Here is a 27,102-nt window from a genome sequence, read left to right as displayed (position 1 = left end):
CCTCTGCAGATAAGTCGAATATCAAGTGCTAACAGATGCTAGTGTCCAATAGGAGGAGAAAATAATCCTTTTAAACATTTCATGAGAAAGGATTCAGTGGGGAATTAGACAGAAGCATTTGTAAACACGTCTCCTCTCTTTGTGTCATTGGCCTACAACCGTGAGCCACCATACAGAGGTACATCACCAGACAAGTGCTACTGGACATTCCCAGCATTCCCAGGCTGCACTGCAGGGATGTGGCTCTACAGCTTTCATTCCAGGTGGAGTGGGTGGGGTAGTGGATCTGGATAGATGGAGCAGCACATTGCTCGGCTCTCGCAGTGCTGTTCTGTTTTTACAGAGCGGGGGAGGAAATGAGGAAACAATCTCAGTGGTAACATATCATATGCAGATTTTCAACCCTTGTTCTCTCCTACATGTCCTAATGCCCCTACATTCTGCTCTTCTCCCAGCGAGGTCACAGACTGATCTAACCTCCCGGATTCATTTCAGAGAGTAAATAAGAGTGGCCTGCTCCAACCTTGGACCTGATTGGATTCAGTATTGCACTCAAATAGGGAAAGAAGACCTAGGTGTGGAATCTGGAGACAACTGTTGAGAGACAGTTTCTGAATCTATAATACTGCAAGTTTACATGAAATGCGTCTCAGCTATAATATGACATTAAAACTTTTTTTTTGTATTGTTTAAGTTAAACCACCTCTACTTAGTCACAGAATACTATACACAGTATTACAGTATATCAGTAGTGAAAAATATACACACTGTACACTCAGTGGTTAAATTACAGAATTAAAAGAAAAAAAACCTGCACATGATCTGAAAATCCTGTCAAAATGCAGAGTTTCATCTTAAGACCTACTCAGTCATATCAGATTTGAAAGGTACTATAGTACAACCAGAAACTCTGTCTCCTAAGTAGATTTCAAATTGCAGTGTAGTAGCGAGTGACATGTTGTTGAGCTCGGATGAACACTCTGTCTGCACCTTGTCATCTCTGACCCACAATCTGGGCCAACAATGCCACTGACATGCCACTAACTTGCCAGCTCAAGTGCACAGAACCACGATTCCCTCAAGTCCTCTCAAACAGGAGCACAAGGACTAGAGTTTCCCCTTCTTCTTTATCTTGGCTTATGTCTCTTGTAAAAAAAAAAAAAAAAGAAAGAAAGAAAGAAAGGGGGAAAATGAGCCATTGAGAAGATAGTAGAAACATCATCTGTTTCTCTTTCAATTATTCAGAAGGCTGCCGATTTACCATAAAATGACCCATCTCAGAGCTCTCTCCTAAATCACAGTGACCGCAAAGGACGCCTTCCCTCTCAGATTTTGCATTGACTAAAACAGCTTACTAGTGGAAGCAGCAATGAGACCACATATGCCACTATTGCCGCATTGTATAAACCATGAACCTGGGAATAAGATAAAGCTTTGCAGTCCTACCATAAAAAAATGGAATAAGAAATCATCCTGCCATAGCCCTGCATCTTGAGGCCCAAGGAGAGGGGGAAGGAAGAGGAGAGTTTCTGAAGGTCATTGCATGCCAGCCACTTCCCTGGCCATAATCACCAAGGGACTGTGATGAATTTGAAAGAGATGATATAAGTGGAGGTTAATACATTTAGTTCAGCTGGGAAAAGAGGTGGGAGAGAAGTGGAAACATCACAGGGTGAGAAAGCGAGCGAGTGAGAACAGGAGAGAGAGGGATTGATTTAAGGAAATCAACATAGTCTGTGAACTCAAGGCTCATAATCACACTCTCTCATCACACTCTCTGTTAATTATATATAAGGAATCAAGTAGTCAACACTTGAGAAGCAAAAACAAAATACCTGAGGACATGTGTGCCCCACTTGGTATTTATCTTAATATCATCACAAGAAAAATGCTTGCACGAAATATGTGGTTACCATACATCAACTCAGTTTGTTGATTCATCTACTGGGGAATTTGAGGGGGCCGGAAGATGGACTAACCTTGCCTGCCTCTGTAGGAAACTTATTTTCTGCTCTGCTTTGCTACATGCAGGCGTTTAATGTGGGCAGCAGCTGCTTCAGAGCTGATACACTGCAGGTGAAAGGAAGGGGAAAGTCATTACCCTCCACGTTCGCATTCACACTCACTCTCTTCCCATCAAACGCAGGTCACACACATGGTGAAAAGAGAAAGCAAGCAAGCAAAGCAGACTCCAGGTCCCTGGTGAATACAAGGGGCTTATTTTGTGGATGGGGGTTTTCTGGACCTCACCAAACAATATTGGACAATCCTCCCCCACTGGTTCTTAGCCACTATACTTCCTAACACCTGATTACCTGAAAAGACATTCCAGCCTTCCTCAAACTGGTGGCTCACTTTCAAAGGTTGGCAAAAGTTGGTACACACAGACCTTAAAAAAGGACAAAAAATTATGCAACCACAGAACTGAAATAAAAAGAGACAAAAAGCATTGAATCCCTGGGTCCTATTGGTAGGCAGAATAAATACATACCATCAGTAATAGTATGTGGTACTTGGCCTAATTTGCACACTACAGTTTTCCTCATCCTAAGTTCAGCCACAGAATTGCTTCAGTAATGGCCTGAAGGGAAAAACACCTCATCCTTCAACTAGAAAGGTCAGTATCCTTAGGCTAAAATCAAATGAGCAGAAATAATGAATAGGAAGAGAGAGAAGAGCAGGAGATAATGTGGATTGAGACCTTTATAAGAACAACAAATCAATGAGGCAGTAGATTTTCTACACACAGCAAAGGCATGAAACTCATACTGAGCTGAGCTTGGCAGGGCTCTACAAGTTGATCTTGGGTCAGATATGGGTCGATCGTTCATATACAATTTCAGGCTCAAACATGCTTTGGGTTGTTTAATAAAAAATTAAGTATTACTAAAAATATTTTATTAAAATATTTTAGTTAGATAGTGACTTTAGCTATTCCTTTTTTTCCCCAAAGTTGTCAGTATGGTATCATGTAAGATAAGTTAAGGCATAAGTTACAATTTATAGCATAACCAATTACATTCAAGGTCAAACATTTCCAATAGGAAAAAAGAGAAGAGTGAACTTGGTAGGTCCACTATTAATATCAGCTATTCCCTACATTGAAGGGTAGTTTTGAACAATTTTTTAAAAGCTACTTTAGTACACACAAGCACTTAGAATATCCGAGTAACACATTGTAAAACCTCCACTGTAAGAAACCATATATGCTGAATTCAGTCAGGTCATGTCTCTGGTAGAAGCATCTGGATTTGGGGTTCTGTTTCATGTCCATGGTGACCATTATACTAAGAGTAATATAAATACAAAATGATGAATAAGCAGATGGGGTGTGGGGTTGCTGATACTGACTACAGTCATTAAATGTTTTTGCAACATTGTAAGCAAAGTTAGACACTTGCAGATAAAAGGCAGGAGTTTTACTGTAATCCAGATCCATAGGGGTTAAACTAGCCAGGGTCAGAAGAGAGATGCAGTCAAGGGTAAGCACAATCATTGAGGAAAACAGTCCAAATCCAAAAAACTGTAGCGCGAAAACACAGGCAGACAAATCCAGCAAGGGGTAGGCAAAAAACAGATTTGAGAGTAATGGGGAAAACTAGGTTTAAAATAAATAAATAAATAAATAAATAAATAAACACACAGAGATCAAAAACAGGAAACAACCACTCGGTATGCACAGGTAACCAGGAGGCAATACGTCATAACGACAAAGACTCTTAGAATGGCTTCTATATATGGAAAACAGGTGAACTCAATATGCAGGTGATGAGGATCTAATGAACTGTTGACGATTGGATGAGTCGCTCTCCTGGAGACTAACTGCATGATGGGTATTGTAGTTTGTTTTGGTGTTGGGCAGCGTGACAGTTTTGTGGTTAAATTTTAATTAAACACATGCATTGCCTTATACTTCTAGGGAGCATTTTCAAAGAACCAAAGGCAAAGTCCTTTAATAATAATAATAATAATAATAATAATAATAATAATAATAATAATAATAATAATTAGTTTTGTTTTTTCACATTAAAATATTAATAATTTAATAATAACAATTTGCATTATTACAGAAAGAATGTGTGAGAGAAACACAGAGAAAGAGAGAATGAGAGTAAAAGTGAGAGAGGTCCATTTGGGCTGGGTTTGCAACAGATGTTGCCTGTATCTTCAAAATGCTTTGCCAGACAGGGAATTTTTGACTGACGGTTTGCAATCAAAATGGTCTTTATTTGAAATGGGGATTTTGCATTATAGAGAATCTACTGTACATCAAGACAACAAAAAACTTGGCTAAAGGAGCAGGTGTTGCATTCCTTTCTGAGCAGATATAGAATCTGCAGTATTCATTTTGTACTAATTTTTCCTTTCTTTCTTTCTTTCTTTCTTTCTTTCTTTCTTTCTTTCTTTCTTTCTTTCTTTCTTTCTTTCTTTCTTTCTTTTTTCTAACAAGAAATAGTGCTGGTAATTATGTCTTGTGCAAATATTCACAAGGCCAGCTGATTTCAATTTCTCCTCAAACTGAATCCACTGGTGTTATCAGAATTAGAACTATGCTCCCAACCACCGAATAGTGTGGTGTTACATTGCCATACTGGAAGCATGGAGGGAAAATGGAGAATAGGGGAGTGAAGACTGCAAATGAGAACCAACATTTCTCTGAATTCTGGCACAGGCTGGATGGACAGAGCTTCTCCTTATCACTATCATTTTACTGACTGGCTCTTGGAGACACATGACATATGGGTCTCAGTATGTCACCTTGCAGGTGTTAAGATATAGGATTCTTGTAGCAGTTGCCACTCTGCATATCATTATTTCTTGATCATGTTGGTAGTGATATGAACCATATGCAACTGCGAGTATGTGTACATCGGTATCTAATAATTAGTTCTAAAACCTACAAATAAAACATCCAATTGTGTCCTATAGTCCACTACAAACAGTGAACTAACATAAAATGGGTGAATTTTCACACTAAAGAAGAATGAATTCCTTATAGCTAAAAAGTCATTTCTACAATTTCTGTTCTTTAGGTTCTGAAAAACTTAATTTCACCTGGGAGGGTGTGTGCATATATGTGTGTGTGTGTGTGTGTGTGTGTGTGTGTGTGTGTGTGTGTGTGTGTGTGTGTGTGTGTGTGTTTGTGTGTGTGTGTATGAGAGTTTTCTTATTGTTTCTATTTTTAATCAATACCCTTAAGTATATTTAATAACCATTGCTGTATGTGCACACATAATTGTATGCACCTGAGAATGGGTGTTAACAAATTCCATAACATTTACATGACATATTACAATTTATTACCTTATTATTCCTTTGGAGAGGACTTAGTGATCCATGACAGCTTTCCAAAATAATTATATGTCATGACATCACTTTGAAATATATCTGTATTAAATGCAACCTGGAATATAGAGCTATAGTCTTCTGTGGAACTGTTGTTTAATATACAGACATATGCAATGTGTAACTGACTTCTAGGGTTAGGGGTTTCTTTGAATACTTCTAAACCTTACAAACTGTTTTCTCTTAATAATTGTGTTTGAAACACATATACCTTCTTGTCATTTCAATTATATTAATTGATTCTTTCATGCATAATTTCAAATTATTAACACTGTACTTGTGCAAACATATATGGAACTGTGGATATTTTAATGTAGCAGAAATATCAAAATGAGACTTCACAAATAGTTTTCTACAGCTATTGTCAGCATTCAAACTGAGCTACTCAATATTTCAATAGGATTCCCTGAAGTGTAGTATGTATCCAAATGAAGAGTGTCATATTGCTATCCTCTGAAACACAGAAGGGAGGACACAACAAAAACCAGATCAACACTTAAATCAGTGATGGGCAGACCAGAGTTGTCTGAATAGCAACATCTACCATAGAGATAATGAAGCAGTCATGCATCAAATGCAGTCTCTTTTGAAAGACTTTAAGTCAAATGTATGACCATCATTTCTGGAATTCCATTCAAACTACTCAGAAAACTGTAGCTAGTTCACAATTCCTCTGCTCATATCTTCAGCCATCCTGTAAATGTATCACTCCTGTACTCCAAAATCTTCATTGGCTCTCCATAGTCTTTACAAGCTATATGATTCCCCTCCTCACCTCCAAGGCACTCCATGGATTGGGCCTCTCCTACCTTTCTGACATCCTCTCCAATACTCTACCTCCAACTGATCCTTGGGCCAACCCTTGCACTCTAGCAGATACTTCTGCTGATCTTCTCATCACTCCCCTTCTCACTTCTGGGCTTTCAGCCAAATGACACCCCACTTATAGAATGTTCTCCCCCTTTGCTTAAGATCTTTTAATTCAACAGTTTAAACTGCACCTCTAAACTCATCTGCTCACACTAGCATATTCTTAGCCTTTTTGTTATGTATTGTCTAGTCTGCTGTATCATACCACACATTCCCTCTATTTCTGAAGTGTCCTTGGGTTTCTTAACAAATTATTCCACTGCAACAAAATAGTCTGAAATACAAAATGCACATATTTCTTTTCAATGGCAAATTCCTACATGAGGGGGGAATGTCAATGAAATAAGTTGTGTAGTCTGGAGTTTTGGACTGTGCCAAGAATTGACAGGCTAAACATATTAAAGCTTGTGTTCTTTCTGAAAAGGTTTTTACTGATGTGACAGATGTATTTGTTCAAAGGATTTGAGAATAATAATTAATCAATAAACTGAAACATGGATAACAAGAAACTGTGAAGAGCATGAGGTCTGGGAAGCACTGGGTGCCTTTTGCAGATATTAAATATTATACTCAATTGAAAAAAATCAGTATAGTTAATAAAGATTTGTTTGGGGGATTTTTAGTATTCTTTAAGAGTTTAATTTTTGTCAGGAAAAACAATGTCTGTACTGTCAGTCTGGTGTTGAGAGTTGTTCACATGTCTCACAGGACTAAATCATGCTTATTAAGAGATCTTCATGCTTCTTTACGCTTTCTTAGTGTGATGTGTTTGATTAAGATAGTTTTGTCATTCCACTGCCTCAAATAGCTTAGCTTTAATACTTGGCAGTGGGATTACAAAAGCATGGCCTCAGACTAATATGCCACTTGATTACTGTGCTTAGAGGCCTAGTGAAACAAAGCTGACCTAGAGTGTCTTCCCTGTTATTCATCCAACACAAATCTCTTTAATTGGCTGTATATAATAATAAAGGTTAATAATGCTGCATTTTGAACACCCATTATACTTGGGGTTCAAATATCTATTTCCCTCCCATTGTGAAGCTCAACAGGCAAAAAATAGTTTATACACAGTCCTATACCTGAAGAACATTAGTCAAAAGGGATACCTGGCTCATCATGGTCACTTTATAACCTTGATGCACCATGTTGGCAAGGGGTAGCTGTTAATCTGAGACTGATCTTGAATTACAAGTGAGAGCCACTCCCTACACTGTTCATGCTATGTAGGTAAAACAGCACACATTAACAACACACATGTTTATGTTGTGCTGAGTCTGTCTCCATCAAGACCTTTTTTTTTCAAGCCCTAGCATAATGGATCTAGATATAACTAAAGAGACTCGTTGCTGTTGTCATAAGAAACTCATGCCACTGTTGGTGGATTCCCAGAGACCCTTTAGAAGGCCTATGGATGAGGTTTGCTGTTTGATACTATTCAAGCTGCATCCTTAGCAAAGCAACAGTCCCAACCAGTTCTTGCTTATCAGGAAAATAGCAAGACAAGCTGTAGCAGTCCAGGCAGAACTTTTAAAAGGAACCTTTATTTGATTTCCTTCAAGCATCGAGAGGCATTTGAAGAAGCTGGGTGTTCTCCCGGGGAAGACTATAATGGATAAAATGTAAGGTGAACTTCCTGTTTAATTGAAAACACATCTCCCTGCAAAGGGCTAATGCTCCCTGTCACCTCTATGCCAAGAATGGTTTTCAGGAGTGAGGAGCGCATGAACATGCATCACACATCTGCTGTATCAAATAAAGTCAACTGAGCTCAGCACCAAATATTCACAATGTGAGACACTTACCCAGGCCCATTGGCCTTACACTTTGATGCATTGGTGCCATACATATCATATACTATGTCATATCATATTTAGCTTACACTAACTTGATTATAGACTACCATTTAGTCGCTTTAATAGCTGCTGTTGTTTTCACTAGTAAATTATCTAGAAAAGCAAAAAAAGTTGGCTACTGCCCACATAATTTTTAAATTAAATTAATGTCTTGAGATGGCATTACTGTGTTTTGATATATTAACATCCAGTTAATTGGGATTCTTTACCTTCCCCCATAATCTAAGTAAGCCTAAAATATAAATCAACACTGAAATTACTAGAGAAATATTTTCTGTTTCATAGAACCTTTAAGTTGCAAATTAAAACTCGCTCTGGAGGAAGAGATAACGTGAGATTAGAAAGCATGACAAAATAAAAAAGGTGGAGAGACTGGCAGAAATCTGACTTAATGACTATCATTTTCTAAGTGTAATTCTTTCTTAATGACACAAATATGCAACATATCAAATTAACATTCACAGTTCTACAACCAGTTTTATTTAAAGGCCTGGCTGATTTGAGCCCTACTTTTGGAATACACATATGGTTGGCATGATTTCTGCAGTTTCATCAACCATCTACTCTTCCACTTTACTGAGCTTTCACACTGACACAACCAATGCTTGATCACACACATATGCACATGGTCATTTTATCATTGATTACGTTATGCAAATTTGTTATTTGTGAAATCATGCTTACTTAATGTGTTCTGCTCTTTGAGGGAACAATCCATAAAGAGACAGATTAACAGACTAAGCATAGTGAAAGAGAGACAGAGAGAGAGAGAGAGAGAGAGAGGAGATGAACAGTTAGCACAGCTTGCATTTTTTAACAGGACATGTGTATTTGCCACCTAGTGGAAAAAGCTGACTCCTCCTCATCCCAGGCTCCCAGCCAACACAAGGTCAACTGTCCATTTTAGGCTCACTGAGTTGGCAAAATCCACTGTTTAATGCATTCGGAAGCTAAGGTGCCCCTTATGCATGTGGTGTACTCAAAGGCAGAGTACATGTGAACCTTTTTGGACAGAAAATGCCCTTCACGGAGAAAAGAAAAAAAAACAGCATCACTGAGCCCATTGTGCACTGTCTGTATTATGCAGTGTTTGTAAGCAGATATTATATGAATAATTTTTCACAGTAATATTTTTATCTGTCACTCAGAAACATACAGCCACTAATCAAGCACTAGTAAATAAATAAACATAAAATAAATAAACAATGTTAGATCAGAAGTACATGGTTGTGCAAGGACAAGCATGCCTAAACATTGTCTTCTTTGGACCTGTAGATAAGATTTTGCAAGAACAATTTTAAAAAATGAAGTCAATAAATGAAAGTCTTAAGAAGCCATTCATTTTATTCATTATTTATTCATTATTTACTCATTATTACAAAGACACAGTACCAAAGTACCTTCATTTGCATATCAGTATTTTCATTAAAGGACATTACACACTAAGTAACTAGACTTCCTTTATCTTATTTAGATGCCTCAATAAGTGTGTACTACAGAAAGTAATACATTCACCTCTAAGCTTTGAGAAGCTTAAGAAGTGATGACATGCTAATTCAGAAAAAAAATGTGAGATGCAACATTAACAATTATAAATGCTGTTTCACTTACTTTAACAAGATCCTTGGTGAAAATTTAATAAATATTCTTGGCATGTTACAGTATCTAAGTACACTTTAAATCTGCTCTAGTTTGATTTCACAGACACTTTTTTTCCAAAGACAAATGTAATCAGCGCAATTAACACAACCATTAAATAAATTCTCAGTGAACAGACACAGTTACAAGTCAACTGTCAAGTAACAGTTAACAGATAAGTAAATTATTATTCAAAACTTAAGTTCTTTTCAATTATTTCCAACCATCTCAAGCTTCAAAGAGAGATGCCCAGTACTCTCTCCATATGTGCTACATTTCTGCCTGTCACTGTACACTTTCTGTGTCAGATGCTCTGCATCTGTTCCAAACAGTAAGAGACCATCAGGCACTGAAGAAAGTTTGAAGTGGTCAGTATTGGCATAGTGGGCAGGATAATATACAGCATCCATTTTGCCCTTCCCCTGGCTGTCACACAGCACAGGTGACAAATCTCCAGTGACATATCACCACATCCAGGCAGAGAGAGTATCCTTATCATGAGCTGACACCGCTGGCCACCATGTTTTGTTAGTCTGTCTGGGTTCATCCTTGAAGAAAAATGATTTATTAATGGCACACTTTGCCAGCGGTCATCCATATTACTGGTTCTGTTCCAAAGAAAGGGCACTGTCCACAATACAGGATTTTAACACAGCATTTTAAGGCTTTGTATGGCCTGTGTATTTTTATCCTGTACACCATGCATACTCAAACACCAGTGAGGTATAAAGGTTTACAGGGCTTTAATTATTTTCTACCTTAAGCCTATATAAACATTTATAGAAAAGTAAAAGCATAAATAAAAACCATGTATGCATGAGTTTCTCTGTATGAACCAACTCTGGTCGATTTTGTTCTTCAGTGCATGTCTGAATTAAAATTTGTACTGATTCTCCAAACCAATATCATATGGCCATTACTGTTCAGAATTCATAAAGCTCATTATGGTTTGTAAATAATGAAAAAATACACTGTAACTCTTGGTAATTTATTATCTATGGTGGGGACCTATTTTCTTTATAGTGAAATTAAATCTTGGGTATATTGGATGCAGTAATTTCATGTTTTTGGTTTGTATGTGTGTGTGTGTCTCTCTCTCTGTGTGTGTGTGTGTGTGTGTGTGTGTGTGTGTGTGTGTGTGTAATATGTTTTCCTAAAATGTTCTCATGCTCATGTTATGTCTGGAGGACATCATAATCATTTAATTGATTAAAGATTTGCACTTGCAGGCTTGTTTGCAATGAAATTATTATCTAAAATGGGATTTCAATTTCTGTAGTGTAAACTCAGGTAGAAATTCAGGCTGATAACAGCTGGAATGGTGTGAGTTTCTACTTTGGTGAGAAACTCACACAATTGGCATTCTGTCTCTTTTATAAATATCAATTGTATGTCATTATTTCTCCACTCTTTTGCAAACATGACATGTTGTTCTGTGCTATTCTATGCTTACTGGTATCCATTTTCAGTAACCTTAAGCCATATTTCATTTGTGGTAAAATGGTAAATCCATTTTGGGCTCTAAATAATTAATCAGACCTTTATCCAAGTTAAAAATCCCTCATTATTTATTCAGAAAGCTTATTGGATCATATTGCATTCACTACACTATATAATTTCTTGTGGAGATTCTAAAAGTGTTTACTTTATATGGATTATTTTATCCAGTTACAAAGGAAATGATGCTCTAATGACCAGGATAAAAGTACATATAGAAAATAGCTTACTGAAAACAACACTAACAATACTATTATTTCAATCATAAGCTGTTCTTCAAAGTATATTCCTTTTCTAATGAAAATACATTTGTCCAAAGTTTAGTATTTCCTATAGCTTATTTGTCCTGAACCTTTCATTTGCTTCACAAAACAAACAATTTTCTTTTTTTCACTTTTTTTTTTTCATTTGGGAAAAGATATACTACATAGTGCACTGAATTCTGTCTTCTCTATCTTCTCAAAAGGTGTTACTTCTTTTCTCTGTATGGAAGAAACAGACAAAAAATCATTTTCAGTGTACTGTTTCAGTATTCCTTAGCTAATAAATGAGAATGTTTATGTATGTGTTTGAGAAAGTGTGCTATAGTTAGTGTGATGGAGGGTGAGGGACAGAGAGAGAGAGAGAGCGAGAGTGAGAGAGAGAGAGAGAGAGAGAGAGAGAGAGAGAGAGAGAGAGACCTTGATTCAGCTGGAATGGATTGCTGCCTCATCTATTTTCAGTTGTATGAAAACGAGTACATATGATTTGCTGAAGGTCACACCATGCACCATATAGACAGAATATTCATAGCCTTCATAGCATTGTGGCTTACTAGTTAATTCTGCTTTTTGTGTTTCTATCATTGAATAGTAAGTCAATAAAAAATCAGTCTAACCCCTTCTGCAGTCTGTCTACCTCTAGTACAATCACCAGCATGCCCTTACAGTATAGTGCCATTAAAGTTTAATAATGCCTAGAAGCATGAATTCACGTACCACAGTCCTGTTAGCAACACCACCCTTCTTCCATTTAAAGTCATGTTGACTTCCAAAACAAACACATTACCCTGCTTACAAAGGCGCAGTGAATAAAAGAGCTCCCATTTAGATGACATGCAAGTGATTAAATTATCCTATAGTAGCTATGTAAAGCCATAGACTGAGCAGCAGATTTAGCAGTGAACATCATTTGGTAATGGAAGCACAATTACAGATACAGCACAGGAAAATAGAAGGACGTGCTCAGCCTGTGGTCTAGAAGTCTAGCAGAATCACAAGTGCAAAACAAAAAGTGCTAATTGGTCTCTCTAACCATTATCCCTCCATTACAAATCTACTAATGCAAATGAGGCATAAATAATTGATCTGGAAGATATGAATATTTTGTGTGGGGCTAAAGATTGCAGTACTTGTGTTCTCAAACAAATACTTTTGCTTTGAGGTTGGCCATGTGAGGTTTTCCCTACAGGTTTGAAGCCAGCTGAACTGGAGATCGATACTGACTAAAAGTGCACTTTTAAGTTGTTTGGGATTACTGGTGTCACACATATCCAGTGCTTAAGAAGACAACATAACAAAGTATAAATGAGCAAATACTCTGATAACAGAATTTACACAGCAAACTTTAAATGTAGGTTTTAGCCAGCCAGCAGCACATGTCAACTCCTGTCCTACATATGTCAGCTCCTTTGCCAACCTTCACTGTATATTTCACCTCCTGGACCAGGATGCATTATGCGTATATTTACAAGCACCAAGTGAATGCGTGCACATATGCTAGGAGGTGTCCTGTCACTCATGCTACCAGACAGGTGAGCAGGCTGATTGATGGCTGAGTCTGCTGGAAGCCACCCATATCAGCCCTGGCAGGCCGCACTGCAGTACTTGAGCACTGCACCTCCTTCTTTCACTGGCCAATAAGAACTGTCAGTGCAGACAGGAACACAAGTGTTGAACAGCTATTTCTCAGACTGACAAATGATACAGAGCAACAAAGAATGAGAAACATGGCGTTAATTCTCTCAGTGAGGAAAGTTAGGGGACACAGGAAACATCTTTTATTAGAGAGAGAAAGGCACACAGGTGCAGAGAATCAATATTCTACAATTTCATGTACACACACTGTGCCCTGTCAATGTAAACGTCTGATCTAGCATCTCAATGTCGATACTAACTGAATCTTCAGCCTGTTATGTGGTATTAAAAACATACACGTAAAATGAGAGTCCATCATCTCACACAGAATGATATGATGGATTGTCTCCCATTTAAAACCTAATTTCGTTAAGGGTGCATCTCATCATAAGCGTTATGCTCATTTAACTTCGACTCAGGCCTCTGATTGGAAGTACTTCAGCAAACTCCCTTGGCTCCATTATAACTCAACAGGCCACCTTCAGCCTTTATTGAATTTTCACAACATGATGTAAGAAAGGGAGGGTAACAGAAAGAACACATCAGCTAGATCTAGTATGTACCTTGTGCCAGGAGTTGCTTCTAGCTCTTGGAAAACAGGGCCAATCAAAATTTGCATTTAGATTAGGGTTGTAAAGGAAAAATGGAGTAATGAATCTTGTGCCACTAAAACAGACTAGTGTGCTTATTTGCTAAATGAAAATATGCAAACACTTTGAGTAGAAGATATTTAAGAAGTAAATTCATGAGACAAGAAACCATAGAGAAATATAATAATAACAACAGATAACAGATAACCATACAGAAACTGCTAACTCTGATAATGTTTGAATTGCTGTAGCATGCTAAGGAAACAGTGTTAAATTTAAAATAATGATCAGTAATTAAAAATAGAATATCCCAGAGAGTTAAATTTTTTTCTTCACTGGTTAAAGTGAACAATGGGGTCCTGACAGGAAACTACACTGGGGGCACTGACAAACTTCATGAGGGTTTAGATTTAGATGATTGTTTAAATTGTTCCCATCACTGGCATGTCACCATAGTTACTGTTGTTATTCCCACAACAGTAATTTTAAATATAATGTTTAAAAGACATTATGAGTACTCTCACATGGAAACTAAACAATGAATCTTAAACTTAGCAGCCGAGGTCCCAGGTCACAGCAATGCTAATATAATAATTTTTGTTATTTAATTATTCTACTGCATAAATCAAATAAAAATAAACTATTATTAGAAATGTAGCGGGCAATAAACTCCCTCAGCAAGGTGCTGGTTCCAGTGTCTGTTGGAGATGACTATGGACCTGTTGCTCTTCTCCAAATGGCAGTCACCCAATTGTCAGATGGCATCACACTATAGGTGACTAAGGAATGAAGGCATGCACCCAACTACTCTCACTGTGGGAGCTACTCTCTGAGTAGCATTGCCATGTGACACTCCTCTGAGTCCTATTTAAAGCTCACCATTAAGCACTCTCAAATCAACGCTTCAACGCCTTCATTTACTCTTGCACCTCCGAAGTACAATTCAATCAGCACTCTATCGCTTCTCTGTGAATGAGCTTGTCACTGCCTCAGGAGTCAAAAGATTTGTTTTGTTTCATCAACCCCACCCCTCATAATCATGCAAATCAGATCAGGTCCTATTGAGCAGTCAGTAGTAATGCAAGGTTTTTGTGTAGAGCTTCCTTGTCGGTATTTTACGCATGGCGACATGAGTTGTGGAATGAGTACATACTTACATCATTATGGGTTAAATACATGGCAAATCTTGAAACTAATTAAATTCAGCTCTGCGGAAACCGATACACAGTAGACTGTGTCAGGTGATAAACACAGTTCCATATGCTTCCATAATTAGTCATGAGGATAAATTATATTATGCTGAATGTGTGACATCACATTTGTATCCCATATCACCTTTTACTTTATACTAAGAATATTCAGGGGGCTTTTTGTTTTAGATAAGAAAGTTTATATGTGAAGCATCAGCTAAAAAGACATGAGTACATTATAAAGATGATTTGCTGAGATGCATGTAGTATAAACTTCATGCTGTATATACAGTCGTCGTCCCCCCTCTTCTGCCTTTCTATCTCATAACTGTCCCATCTGGTAGATTGGGTGTGAATGTGAAAACAGACTGACACGCTCATTCAAGCTTGTGTTATATGTTACCATTTCCCAATGTTCAATTAACTGCATATCCAGGATGTGCTCGACAAACAGTTGTTACCACTGTATGATAATTGCTGTCATAATAGTTTAAAATTGCTGTCCTTCACAAGTTAATGAACTTACTTAATCACAGGTAATTAGCAGAACATTCTGAAGGCAGGACTAAAAGCTTGTATATATATATATATATATATATATATATATATATATATATATATATATATATATATATATATATATATATATATGATTTATATTATGATTTGCAATGGAGTTGCTTTGTCCTTTGTCATCAAAGTATATTTTTTAACATCCAGGCATCTCAAAACTGAATGTCTATACTGTACTCTGCAAAACTGAATGTCTGTACTGAATGCTGTGAATTAGAGAAATAGAGAGAAAGAAAGACAGAGAGAGAGAGAGAAGCATCTTAACCAAGAGAATATGCTGAAGTATTAACATTTGATTTAAAATGTCCAATTAATTAATCATAATGCAATACCCAATTTTAACAACAGCAACAACTAATCAATTTTCCATTTAAATATCTATATGCACTATCACAAGCCAATGAAGGGCAAAAGGAATTTTCTTCAAGAGTAGAGACAATTACTTACTAGAAGAAAAAAAAATACTAGAAAGTGTTTTCATTAGGCATATGTTTCAAATGAACTCATTCATTTCAATCATTTACTTTGAAAGGCATTCTTAAGGGAGAGTGGGCTAGTAGTGCTTTTAAAATAGCCTAATGAAGCATCTCATTTACTTGCAACTATAGCAAAAAGACAATTAGATATTCCAGTCAGTTACTGAATGAGAAGACACATCAGCTTTCACATTGAGTATAAAAACATGCTTGTGATATGACAGTTCACATAACATTTTAAGTAAAAACAAAACAAAACAAAACTTTAACATAACTACAAATAGTCTGCCTTTATCTAATGTGATTATGATATGTCTGATTAACCATTTACATGTATTAAAATGCATTGAAATAAGTTCAATCTGTTAATGTTTTGCAATTTATTACATATTCTAAAATAGTGACATGCCATTTTCTATTAACTATTTAAGTATACTGCTGTTAAGATAAAACATACAGAATGCACCTATTCAATAAATAAAATAATATTATGAAAATGCAACAAAGCAGATTGTGAAAATCTTTCAGAACTCTGACTTACAAAGACTTTGGCTCATAAGGCAAAGAAAATGGAGATTTTACAAAAGAGGAGTCAATGAGTTTGATGTTAAGTAGGGGAGATAGCCAGCATCCAGGGCTTAGCTTTTACTACAAAGATTGTTAAGTAGGGGAGATAGCCAGCATCCAGGACTTCGCTTTTACTACAGAGATGCTCATTACTTACTCCAAGAGGAGTTAAACATTGACAGTTCTGCCTACTCAAACCCCTTTACCTCTCCTTCCCTATCTAAGCCCATTCTCGAAGTGTTCTGTTGTCTGACCATAGACTGTTACCCTGGGAGCAGAACACTTGGCAGCAGGTCTTCTCAACTCAACAGATACTTCCTACTTTTGCCTTGATACAAGATATCTGGGTCTGGATGAGAGAAACTCCACTATGGATCTTAAAGTGGCACAGTCTCACGAACACTGAAATATGACAGACAAGAGAAAAATACATAATTCATACACTAGCAGCACTTTTTGAGCTATCGAATAATTCCGCTCTCTCATAATCACACAGTTTCATTCATGCTTTGTCAATTGCATCATAAGGGTTTGGTTTGTAGCAGCAGAACCAGACAGGTCTCCAAAGGGGCATGCTGACTCAGAGCCTTCCCTGTCTATCCTCTTCTTTGCCTCTGGCCATTTCTGTCTGTGAGCTAACACTGGCTATGTCTTCAGGGGTAAAGGAGAGTTCATGTAGCTTCACTCAGAGAGTTTCCCAGTCGTTCAGTAGGCCAGATGGCCAAGGAATGGAATAGAAAAAAAGTGAAAATAAAAATAAAAGCCATGATATGAAACCTTTGTCTATGATCATTTTGCAGGGGACTTTCATTTAAGTAATTTGAATGTTTTTATGATTTGCTCAATCGTTGTAGCCACTCCTTATTTATCACCAATCTTCTCTACAGGGTTTGGTGGAAATATACGTATACAGGGGAGGGCAAAGAAATTAAAATAATGTCACAGTCATAGTCATATTGGGAATAGAATGAGATCCTTAAAACAGTTTGCAGATTAAAAAGTCCAGTCAGTGAAGGACATGATTGCCATTTATTCCACTCTGCCACAAGCCCCTCTAGAGCTCAGACTCTGCATCTGTGTGTGTTCAAGGCCAGCTTTTCTTAGCTTCCCACCGTGGCCTCAGTCCCACCAGCGTGACCATTATAGACAGCTAGCAAGGGGTTTCAGGTACAGGCAACCAGCAAACAGACGTCTGCGGATGATTCAGATGGCATGCTGGTTAATAGATGGCTTTGTTCAGGAAAAAAAAAAGCTGAATTGTCTGGTTCTCTCTGAGTGATCTATTCTTCACAAAACATGCCACACAAAGCTCCTGGTCCTTCAGTGTTTTCAACAAAATGTATTATTGACTAGGCCAAGAGGAAAAGAGAAGGACAAAACCAGTGTACACAGGCTTTTAGCAAAAACACAGGTACAGAGAGAGCATCAGTCTAATGTATTGTATGTTTATGCATCTAGCGATATTAATCAGTGTCACTGATTACCTAAAGCTAAATTCTGAGGTCTACAGAAATTTGCCAAGATGCCTGTGTCTGTTTTAGTAGCTTAGTTCTGTAAAAACAGATGAGAGAGAAGAAAAAAAAATAAGACAAGGAAAAAACTCAAAATATATTTATAAAAAAGCCTTGTTGGACAAAATAAAGTTTCTGAGGTAAACTTTAAAAATGTCTGTGCATATTTTATTAGCAAACCATCATATACCCATGGGCTTGGAGCCATAACATTATTTTATACAATCCATCTGTAAGGCAAAACTTGCTATGTCCAGTACAAAGCTCTCATGCCCAACTAATTCAGGCTGACATCAACATAATGAAGCAAAGCCTGGGCAAGAGGAAAGGAGCGACTGCGTGGGTTGCAGAGAAATGGCCAAGACGTTCTTGGCATGAAGTGCAGTAGCATAGTGAAAAGCTCAGGAGGAGGGCTAGCTCCCGAGCTGAGGTGATCTCAAGCGGGATAGCCTATGCCCCAAGTACCATGCCAGGGGGAGCTACACGTCCACGGCGGTCCTGCTGTGCAAAGCTGTGCGTGGGCTCAAGCCAAGTCTCTGCAGTGCTGCAGCCAGTCTCGACAACTGCTCACCTCCACTCGATCTTTTATTCATGAGTCTGCTTGATTATTTATTTAGCTGGGTCCTGTCCACACTTGCTGTTAGTCTGCTTTATTTTCTTACTGTTTAATCTCCCTTTGCCTTCTTGTCTGTATTTAACACATATTTCTCACTCTCTTTCCCTGTGGCTCACTTGGTCCTGGCTCCAGGGCATCTATGCTTTAGTCATGCCGAGATAAACAATGACAAAGTTTGCTCTAGATTCAGTACTCCATTTTATTGATGTTTCATCTCATTCCGGTACTTACATCATAGGTGTGCTTTAGAGATGAACAGAAGGAGAAAGAGACATAGAGGGAGATTCAAAAGTAAGCAATTTTTAGTATTAAGGCTCTTATTCACTTATTCACTATCCTTATTCACTTTTATCAAGCCAAACTGGAGCAGTCATCATCACAGAAATATGCTTCTTGATTGCATTATTGATTACTTCCAGAATTGAAACATAATCTGTAATAAAATATGGTTCATTTGATATTTTAGCATCAGGACAAATAGCTTGTTTTAATAAAAAAACATACATTGAAGTTCCTAAATAAGTTATATGTATCAGTTTTTGAGGCATTGAGTAAATGAAAGGAACTGAACCAGAGAAACATGGGAATATCATCCAGAAAATATATTACAGGCACATGATCTAAGATTATTGTGACAGTCCAATTCCACCAGTGAATCCAGGCAGTCACTTAATGCTTTTAAACAGATTTCACTTGAATTTAAAATGCCATTTTTCATCCTACAACAAACTGAATCTACACACACACACAAACACACACACACACACACACACACACACACACACACACACACACACACACACACACACACACAAACACAAATACATGAACACCTGGGCCATCATCACAATTAAAATATAGCTATCCTGACATCATGAAATGATAAATAGATTTTGAAATAAGGGTCTCCTCTAGATGAACACCATTCCTCCTGCCTCACCTCACCGCAGTCTTGCATGCTTATCTGTTAATCATGTTTACGACAGACCTGACAACTAATAACTTTCACAGGGAGTTCCATCTCTCTCTTTTTAATCCGAGCCGGCAGCTTGGTGAGCCATATGCTTGCTGATTATTGAAGGTGATGAGTTAAGGGAACGCTCAGGTAATGCTAAGGCATTGCTAAAGCAATGCTCAGGCAACACTAAGGCAATGCTGTCAGGTCCCAGCTTCATGTTATCAGGTGCCGACATGTGGGTCAATGCAGCGCGCTGGGTCTGACACATGCTAATGAACTAGTCTCATCACGCATGCGACACACTGTATCCCTCGGAAAAAAAAGACCATCAGACTGTTACGGACTCTCAAGGAACCATGGGAGAAGTCATATCCCATTATATCATAGCGGAATAAACACTGACCCTCGCCATCAAAGAGATGACCTGTGCCATGATGGCTTGTCTTGATCGTGAACACAGGTTCAGAAAGCTGTGGGGGGAGAGGAAAGGGGGATGATGAGTTTGGATTTTTAAATAGGACTTGCAGAAATAATTGTAATAGGATATGCTGTGTAACCTCAATAAGGTAACTGGCTGTGAGCTAGTGTTCCAAATCAATAGAATTAATCACTGACAATGATGTCAATGAGAGTAGTTCTAATCAAATTTGTGTAGTCATTACTTATATTATTATATAAGTCTGTGTGTGGTCGGAGTGTTTGGGGATGGGTGTTAAATTAGAAATTGAACTGGATGTCACATGATAAAGTTAAGAGGAATAAACAGCCAAAGTCCAAATAAATACTGATCACTGCAGCGATTTACTCAACATGGCAAGTTTTAGACAAAGGTATATGATACTTGAGGCTGGCCCACTTGAAAGACTCCACCTGATAAAAACAACATAATGAACAATGTAGTGAACAGCTATTAGTGATGGGGCCCTCATCACCAAGAGTGTCCTCAAATTAGAACTTGAGCACTTCCCAGCTGTACTAGTCCAGTAAGGACTAAATTAAGCATCCACAATGTGAAAAAGTAAAGTGGCAAACATTGTATGCAATTGCGCTGTTTCAGTCTGGTATTGAGCACAACTCTAAGAGTGGTAGAGGAGAGAATATTGTCCTGACTGGATCAATCTTTCTGTCTGAAAGTGTTCTTCACTGAACTGCCACTCTTAGGCACATCGATTTGTCTTGGTCCACCATTACTGATTAAATCAAACAATCTGACAGCAGTCCAGCAGAGAGAGAAGTCTTTTCAGGAACTAGCTTTAATCAGATCCTCTAATTGCTTAACAAGATCAATCATCAAGTCTTAATTAGCCAAAATGTCCAGATGTGTCAGGGGCACTCAGTAATGCAGACTGTGAGATGGTAATGAAGGCTGGCAGTGCATGGTGTTCTATTTATCCACTTCACTGGCAGTGAAATAATTTGAGGGCTTTTCATTTTTGATTTGCCTGTAGTGTAAAATACTGTGGAACTTCAGTCATTCCATCCATGAGTTTGCATGATTTCCCTGTGTAGCCATTGGACACCTTTCATTACAATGTGCTGGTCACCATTTTAACCACTTCCCAACAAATGTTCACTGCAATGGAACTTCTGTGTTATCCCTTTAATTGAGTGAACTCCTGAACACTTGCCAGCTTTGAAAGGGTGGTAGTGGTAATGAGATCTGCATGTCACTGGACTAGGTAAATGAGATGAGTTTGACTCTAGGTCATCCCAATCCCAATGTCATCATGACATTCACACAAAACATTGTTAATAGCTCATATTTATTTCACTTCCTTTACCTCTTCTGCATAATATATTCTGTCCCAGGCTAAGGGTTTAATTTGTCAGTTTTTGCATATATAACTGGATTTATTTGTGTTTAGTACATGCATGTAGGACAGCAATGAATTGCATTGAATGTAAATAACTTTAGAGTCTGTTATTATGTCAAGATATAGTGAACAATATAAAACATATAAAGAGTCAAATTCCTGGGAGAAAAGATTGCTGTTGCTGACTGTTCAGGTATTTATTTAGTAAATTTATTAGTTAGTTATTTTCAGAAAACTCCTCAACAAAATCTTTGTCTTGTGATTATTATCATGATTAAAATCCTCAGCTTTAGCATGTTCCTACTACTTTAGCCCTCATGAAGCAGCACTTTAATAATGCTTGGTCTTGGAAAAGGTGCCTACAGGTATCAGACATCAACTGATCTTCCCGTGGCCACCTCTCTCAGAGTCTTCAGAGACTGGCATGCTTTGGAGAGATTCTGCATCTTGGTCTCTTCAGACCACTCCACAGGGTGCCAGCTTCTCCAGCTATTTTGCTCTATCTGTGCATCCTGGCAAGCACATCTTAGTATTTCCTCTCACTGTGCTTGAATGCTGCCAAGAGCATAACCATGCTATGGCAGGTGGGGTTTGATACAGGCCATCTGATAAGCACATTGACTGAGACACGTAGCACCAGCAATCAATCCTGTAGCCAATGAACCACATGGGAGGAGTGGAGAGCCACCGAGGCATATCAGAGAAATATTGGGTTGGCATCTGGACAAGGATGGAGGTGTAAGAACAGCACCTTTCAGTAGTTGAAAAAATGCTCAGCGCAGCACTGAGGCTTTCTAATCGGATTTAGGGGAGTGATACAGGGCTGATCACAGATTTCCTGTGATCTACAGTTGCTGCAATACTGAAACAAAAGCCTGAAAGCCTGAGGAACATTTCCTCTGGGTCTACATTTGGAAATAAATAGTTTGCAATTAGATCAAATGAATGGTAATTTCAGTATTAATAAAAAAAGTCATTTTTATTGAAATTATGTTGCTTTGCAATGCATGCATATTACACAGCTATTTTGTGTCATGAAATTTTCTCGAATTTTATTTTCTCCTGACAGCAGAAAAATAATTGATGTTAAATAAATAACTAAAAGATGTTTATCCTAAAACTAAGAAATAGTACAATTATCATTGCCTCTTTGAGACACCATGGTCAATAGTTTTACACATTCAATGTGTGTGTTATACTCAGGTACTATAAGACAAAGACCAGTTCATTCATTTTTTTAAAAGGGCCTGGGCTATAGGAAAGAGCACCTGTCTGATTAGATCTCCTCATTGCCCCTTAGAATCCTACTATGTCTTTAAAAATATTTCACAGCTAGTGTGAAGCCATTCAATAGCTGGATTAAAAACTTTGTAGATCAGTTATTTAGTTGTAAGCTAGTGTGCATGACAGCCTGTGCCTAACATGCATCTGATTTCCATAGAAATGCTATCTCATATCAAAAGAACCATGGTTATTTCAGGGCTAATGTTATATCTCCTTTAACAGCATGTAAAAAATATGGATGGAGATACTGATGCCAAATGAATATAATACTGAATATAGCTCTTGAACCATCTCCTGTATTGAAGAGTGACACAAGCATTTTTCTCTATATATAACATTTATATTTCAAGGAAAGATGTGAAAAATACAAGTAGTCTTTAAGGTTTCACTTTATCAAACAGTTTTCAAACTATTCAACTGGGATTCAGGCTCATCCTATGGGTGTAAATGGTGTCTGACTGGAAAGGATGACCTTGTTCCTCTGTCCCATCTATCTGCTGGACATTAGTCAATCATGGGTGTCTGTTACAGCAGAAATACAGAATTAGGCAATTACAGAATTGGCGGTGCTTTTGCCAAGCATGTTCAGCTCTCCTATGATACTGCATGGGGAGTGGTGTGAGGGGCCTTATACCTGTCATGCATAGAAAAATAACAAAATAACCAATGACAAGCTGTCAGATTTTCAAGTTCTAAAGGGTTTGTTTTAATTTTATAATCAACAGGAAGAAAACTGATGTAAAAATTACAAGAATAAATGTATGGTTTCTATACTTTTAAACATTTCTTTTTTAATTACAGCTCATTATTCATATACAGTATTAGACTGCAACTGCAGTCTATTGTAGATTGTGTCAATATATTGCTTGCTCTATGATATTACAACTCAATATAAATAATCAGTATCAATGAATTCACTAACCAAATATTTTATTCATTTCTTGCCTTATTTCAGGTGATGATTTCAAGTTCTGGTTGACTGGCTCTGTACCACTAGCAAGTTGAGGAGCACCAGGCTTTGAGTGACTACTTACCTGGTGCCTCTGTCACTCCCTCCTATACTAGTCCCTCTCCCAGGCATCACTGTCTAGCCCTCACCCCATTGCCCTGGCTCTCTAGTCTCCACTTGTCCACTCTTCTCTGGACTTTGAAAACTGTCCCGTCCCAGACCGCCCAATGCTGAAGAGGAACTGTCTGCTGCTGTTCCTGTGCTGCTTCTTCCTCCAGCAGAGTTCTTCTGCTCCCCTCCACACAATACCCCCAGCTCAGCACCAGGGCAGGGCGGGCCGTGACTGGCCCCGCAGCCCAGCTGGCATGTCCACAGCAAGCCAAAACGGAGGGTCTGGGGGCTTCCAGAGGGTGAAGAGGGGATGGGTATGGAACCAGTTTTTTGTGCTGGAGGAGTACATGGGATCTGATCCACAATATGTGGGCAAGGTAAGGGCTCATTTAGTAAATGAAGCAACTGCAATTGTCCAAGGACTGATTTGTTAACAAAGCTTTTAAAAGTGAAAATGCCAAATAAAAAAGGTGCAAGATAGAAAACAGTGAGAACAGAAAATGTCTAAGTTGGAAGCTGGTAGGAAGACGAGCTGAGTGTAGTATAATAGAGTTTAACCAGGAGAGTCAGAGAGAATCAGACAGAATATTCAACCCTAAAATATAATACTAATACTTTTCTTTCTATCACTATTTAGTGTTTTACACCTATATTAACAGTTTATGAACTTTTGTTTTTTCAATTAATTTTTTGTTTGTTTCTTTGTTTTATGGTATTAATAGTCTTGAAGCATAAAGACTAAAATCAATGCATATGCTGACTTCCAGCTGAAGCTTTCATATCGACCTTGTATTATCATAGGCACTTTCCCCTGGGGCTTGCTGGAGCTCAGCTGAAATATGTCCTTGCAGGAACATATTTGAAGGCTGGGACTGTTGCTGACCCATTGTAACCTCAGACTGCACTTATGCTAAAAGTCTCAATGTTAATGAAAGATAGAGAGGTGCCATTATCCCAGAAGGCTGACAAACTACTAATACATTAACATTATCCCCCTGAGCCCTCCCTGCCCACATTTTATCTGTTCCTTCTCATCACCTGTATATATGTTCCAGTCATGGTACATGCACTCCACTTTTTCCATTTGTACCTTGTACCAAGGCAACTTAATCTTTCTTAAGATGAGAGAAAGCAAAGTTTAAGGAGGTTTAAGGATACTAAGGGTGTAATTTGGAGCCCTGTGGCTTACCCCGAGATAATACTTCCTTCTGCCTTATCTGCCCCTGTGCCTTAGCAATCAGCCTGACTACGCTTGCTGTTCAAGGTCTCTGAGACTGGGAGGGAGCTGCCAGCAGCAGGCAGGGGTGGGAGAAGCTGGACGCATTCACTCTCACTCACTTAATCCTAAACCTTGGCCAGAGCTTCAGAATAATTGACTGATTTTAGGCCATATGAAAGGCATGAGGAGATGAAATCTCTCAGTCCTGCTTAAGGCAATCTTAAGGCACGCAAAGAAGGACAGACATAACTGCCAATACAGGAAAACCCCAGGAGAAGAGGATTTAGAGCTTTAGAATGTATCTCTTAGCATCCACATGAGTTGATGCCATTTCCATGGCATGGCCGACGAACCTTATCAACTATACATGTGTACATCTCAGGAACAAAACATCTTAGCAGAAAAAGAGACCAAAGCATCCTGAACATTTTATGACTAATTCATCATAAATTAATAGGGACCATGCTAACTCTCGCTAACAACATAAATGGAGAAGGTTGGTCATTATTTTCAGTAATGACACTGCCAACAGAGTAAATGATATAATTTTCTTTCAGTCTTTGTTGCATTTAAAGCCATAGTAAGGCATTTCAAAATAGGTCCTACAACATTAAAAGAGAGGGCTGAGGGGCATGTTCACCTAAACGAATAGGTCTGAACACAAGAACCAATAACTGATGACAAACTGTCAGATTTACAAGTTCTAAATGATTTGTTTGAATTATTTATAAACAGTGCAATAAAACTCTGTTGTATGAATCACCATGGTGCAATGCAATTGAGTTTGTAAAATTCAAGTATGTAGAAGTATATAGGGACATTGCACTTACACATGCACTTTTTCAGACAATACCCAGAAGCAGAACAGAGAAACAAAAAATACCCCTAAACCATCATTTCACATGAGTCAGTAATGTTGAAGATAATTGCACATTTTGTCATGATAAATTACAGGCCTGTATGCTGCAATACTCATTTATTCCACATATGGTCTCAGTGTCCTGCATCATGTATAAGTACTAATTAACTAGCAACGACTCTAGACTTGCTCTCCATAGCTGTCCTTCAAACTTTGCATTTCCCACACCCTAGTGTTTGCATTGCCTTGCTGTGGATCTGTGGACACTTATACACACTTAGGTTGTTTAGTTAAATGCTAGGAAATATTTTTTACACCATTTATATTATCAGTATTTCCTAATTATGCTTTAGTTGTTTTTTCTTCTTTTTTCAATGAATTGTGTCCCATTCATGCATTTTTTTCTCTTGTTATTGTGTGTGTGTGTGTGTGTGTGTGTGTGTGTGTGTGTGTGTGTGTGTCTGTGTAAACTCAGACCATGCTTATTTTATGTAACCATACTGTATGTTGACAGAGTTCACAATATGCTTTTCAAGCAGAAAGTTTTCTGATGAAAAGACAATGGCAAAATGTGGGTTTTGTTTTGCACTTATGCGATAGCTGTGAGCAATGGACCACAGAGGCACAGAGGCCCCAAGACACAGGTGAAAAGAATACAACACATCAGCAATTTAACATTTATTACCGATGTGAGGAACAAAATCTCCACTGAGCTGTTGGGGAAAATGCAACCAATTTATGCTTCTATCCATTACTACCCCTCATTTGGTGTGTGTGTGTGTGTGTGGGGGGGGGGGGGGTGTTACTTTAGGCAGGCTTTACTTTAGCTCACATAAATCAGGAAGTGAACTTTAACTGAGCTTGTACTGCCGATCATTATGAGGAATTTATAGTATGCAGTACTTCTCAAGAGACCATTCAAAATTATTTTCATGAACAGAATGGAAGTGAATTAATCTGATTTAATATATCAGGAATGGCTTCTCATTAATAAGCATTGTGTAGGTTTTTTTGTTTTGTTTTTTGTTTTTTCCTGCTAAGAAAATAGCAGTGACAAGTACATTTTCTTTATTATTTATACTGTCAGTATAGCACAGATGATGAGGTAGTCATATAGAAAGTCTATAAGAATTTTGTAGGGTCACCTTCACAAGAAGCCAGAAGTAAAATGAGAAATTGAGGGAGAGGTAGGTGGTTGGGGGTGTGTGTTTGTGTGTGTGTGTCTGTGTATGCATCATCATGTATATGTGTGTTTGTGTATTTGACTGTGGGTGTAGGTTAGG

The 27,102-nt window shown here is 38.0% G+C and overlaps 1 protein-coding gene across 2 annotated transcripts in view; it reads left to right on the top strand.

Annotated features, from left to right (window-relative positions):
- Positions 1 to 27,102, top strand: part of LOC113576455 (cadherin-12) — a 91,419-nt gene that overhangs the window by 9,289 nt on the left and 55,028 nt on the right. For both annotated transcript variants that reach the window (XM_027008526.2, XM_035533836.1), the window contains exon 2: positions 23,637 to 24,118. In XM_027008526.2, coding sequence (XP_026864327.2) covers positions 23,858 to 24,118 — 261 coding nt within the window. In that variant the 5' untranslated portion in view covers positions 23,637 to 23,857. The remainder of the gene's footprint in view (positions 1 to 23,636; positions 24,119 to 27,102) is intronic.

This window comes from Electrophorus electricus, chromosome 14, assembly GCF_013358815.1.
Source record: "Electrophorus electricus isolate fEleEle1 chromosome 14, fEleEle1.pri, whole genome shotgun sequence".
In the NCBI taxonomy this organism is placed as follows: domain Eukaryota; kingdom Metazoa; phylum Chordata; class Actinopteri; order Gymnotiformes; family Gymnotidae; genus Electrophorus; species Electrophorus electricus.
The sequence above is the reverse complement of the archived record's forward strand: the minus strand, read 5'-3'. Positions and strand labels throughout refer to the sequence as shown.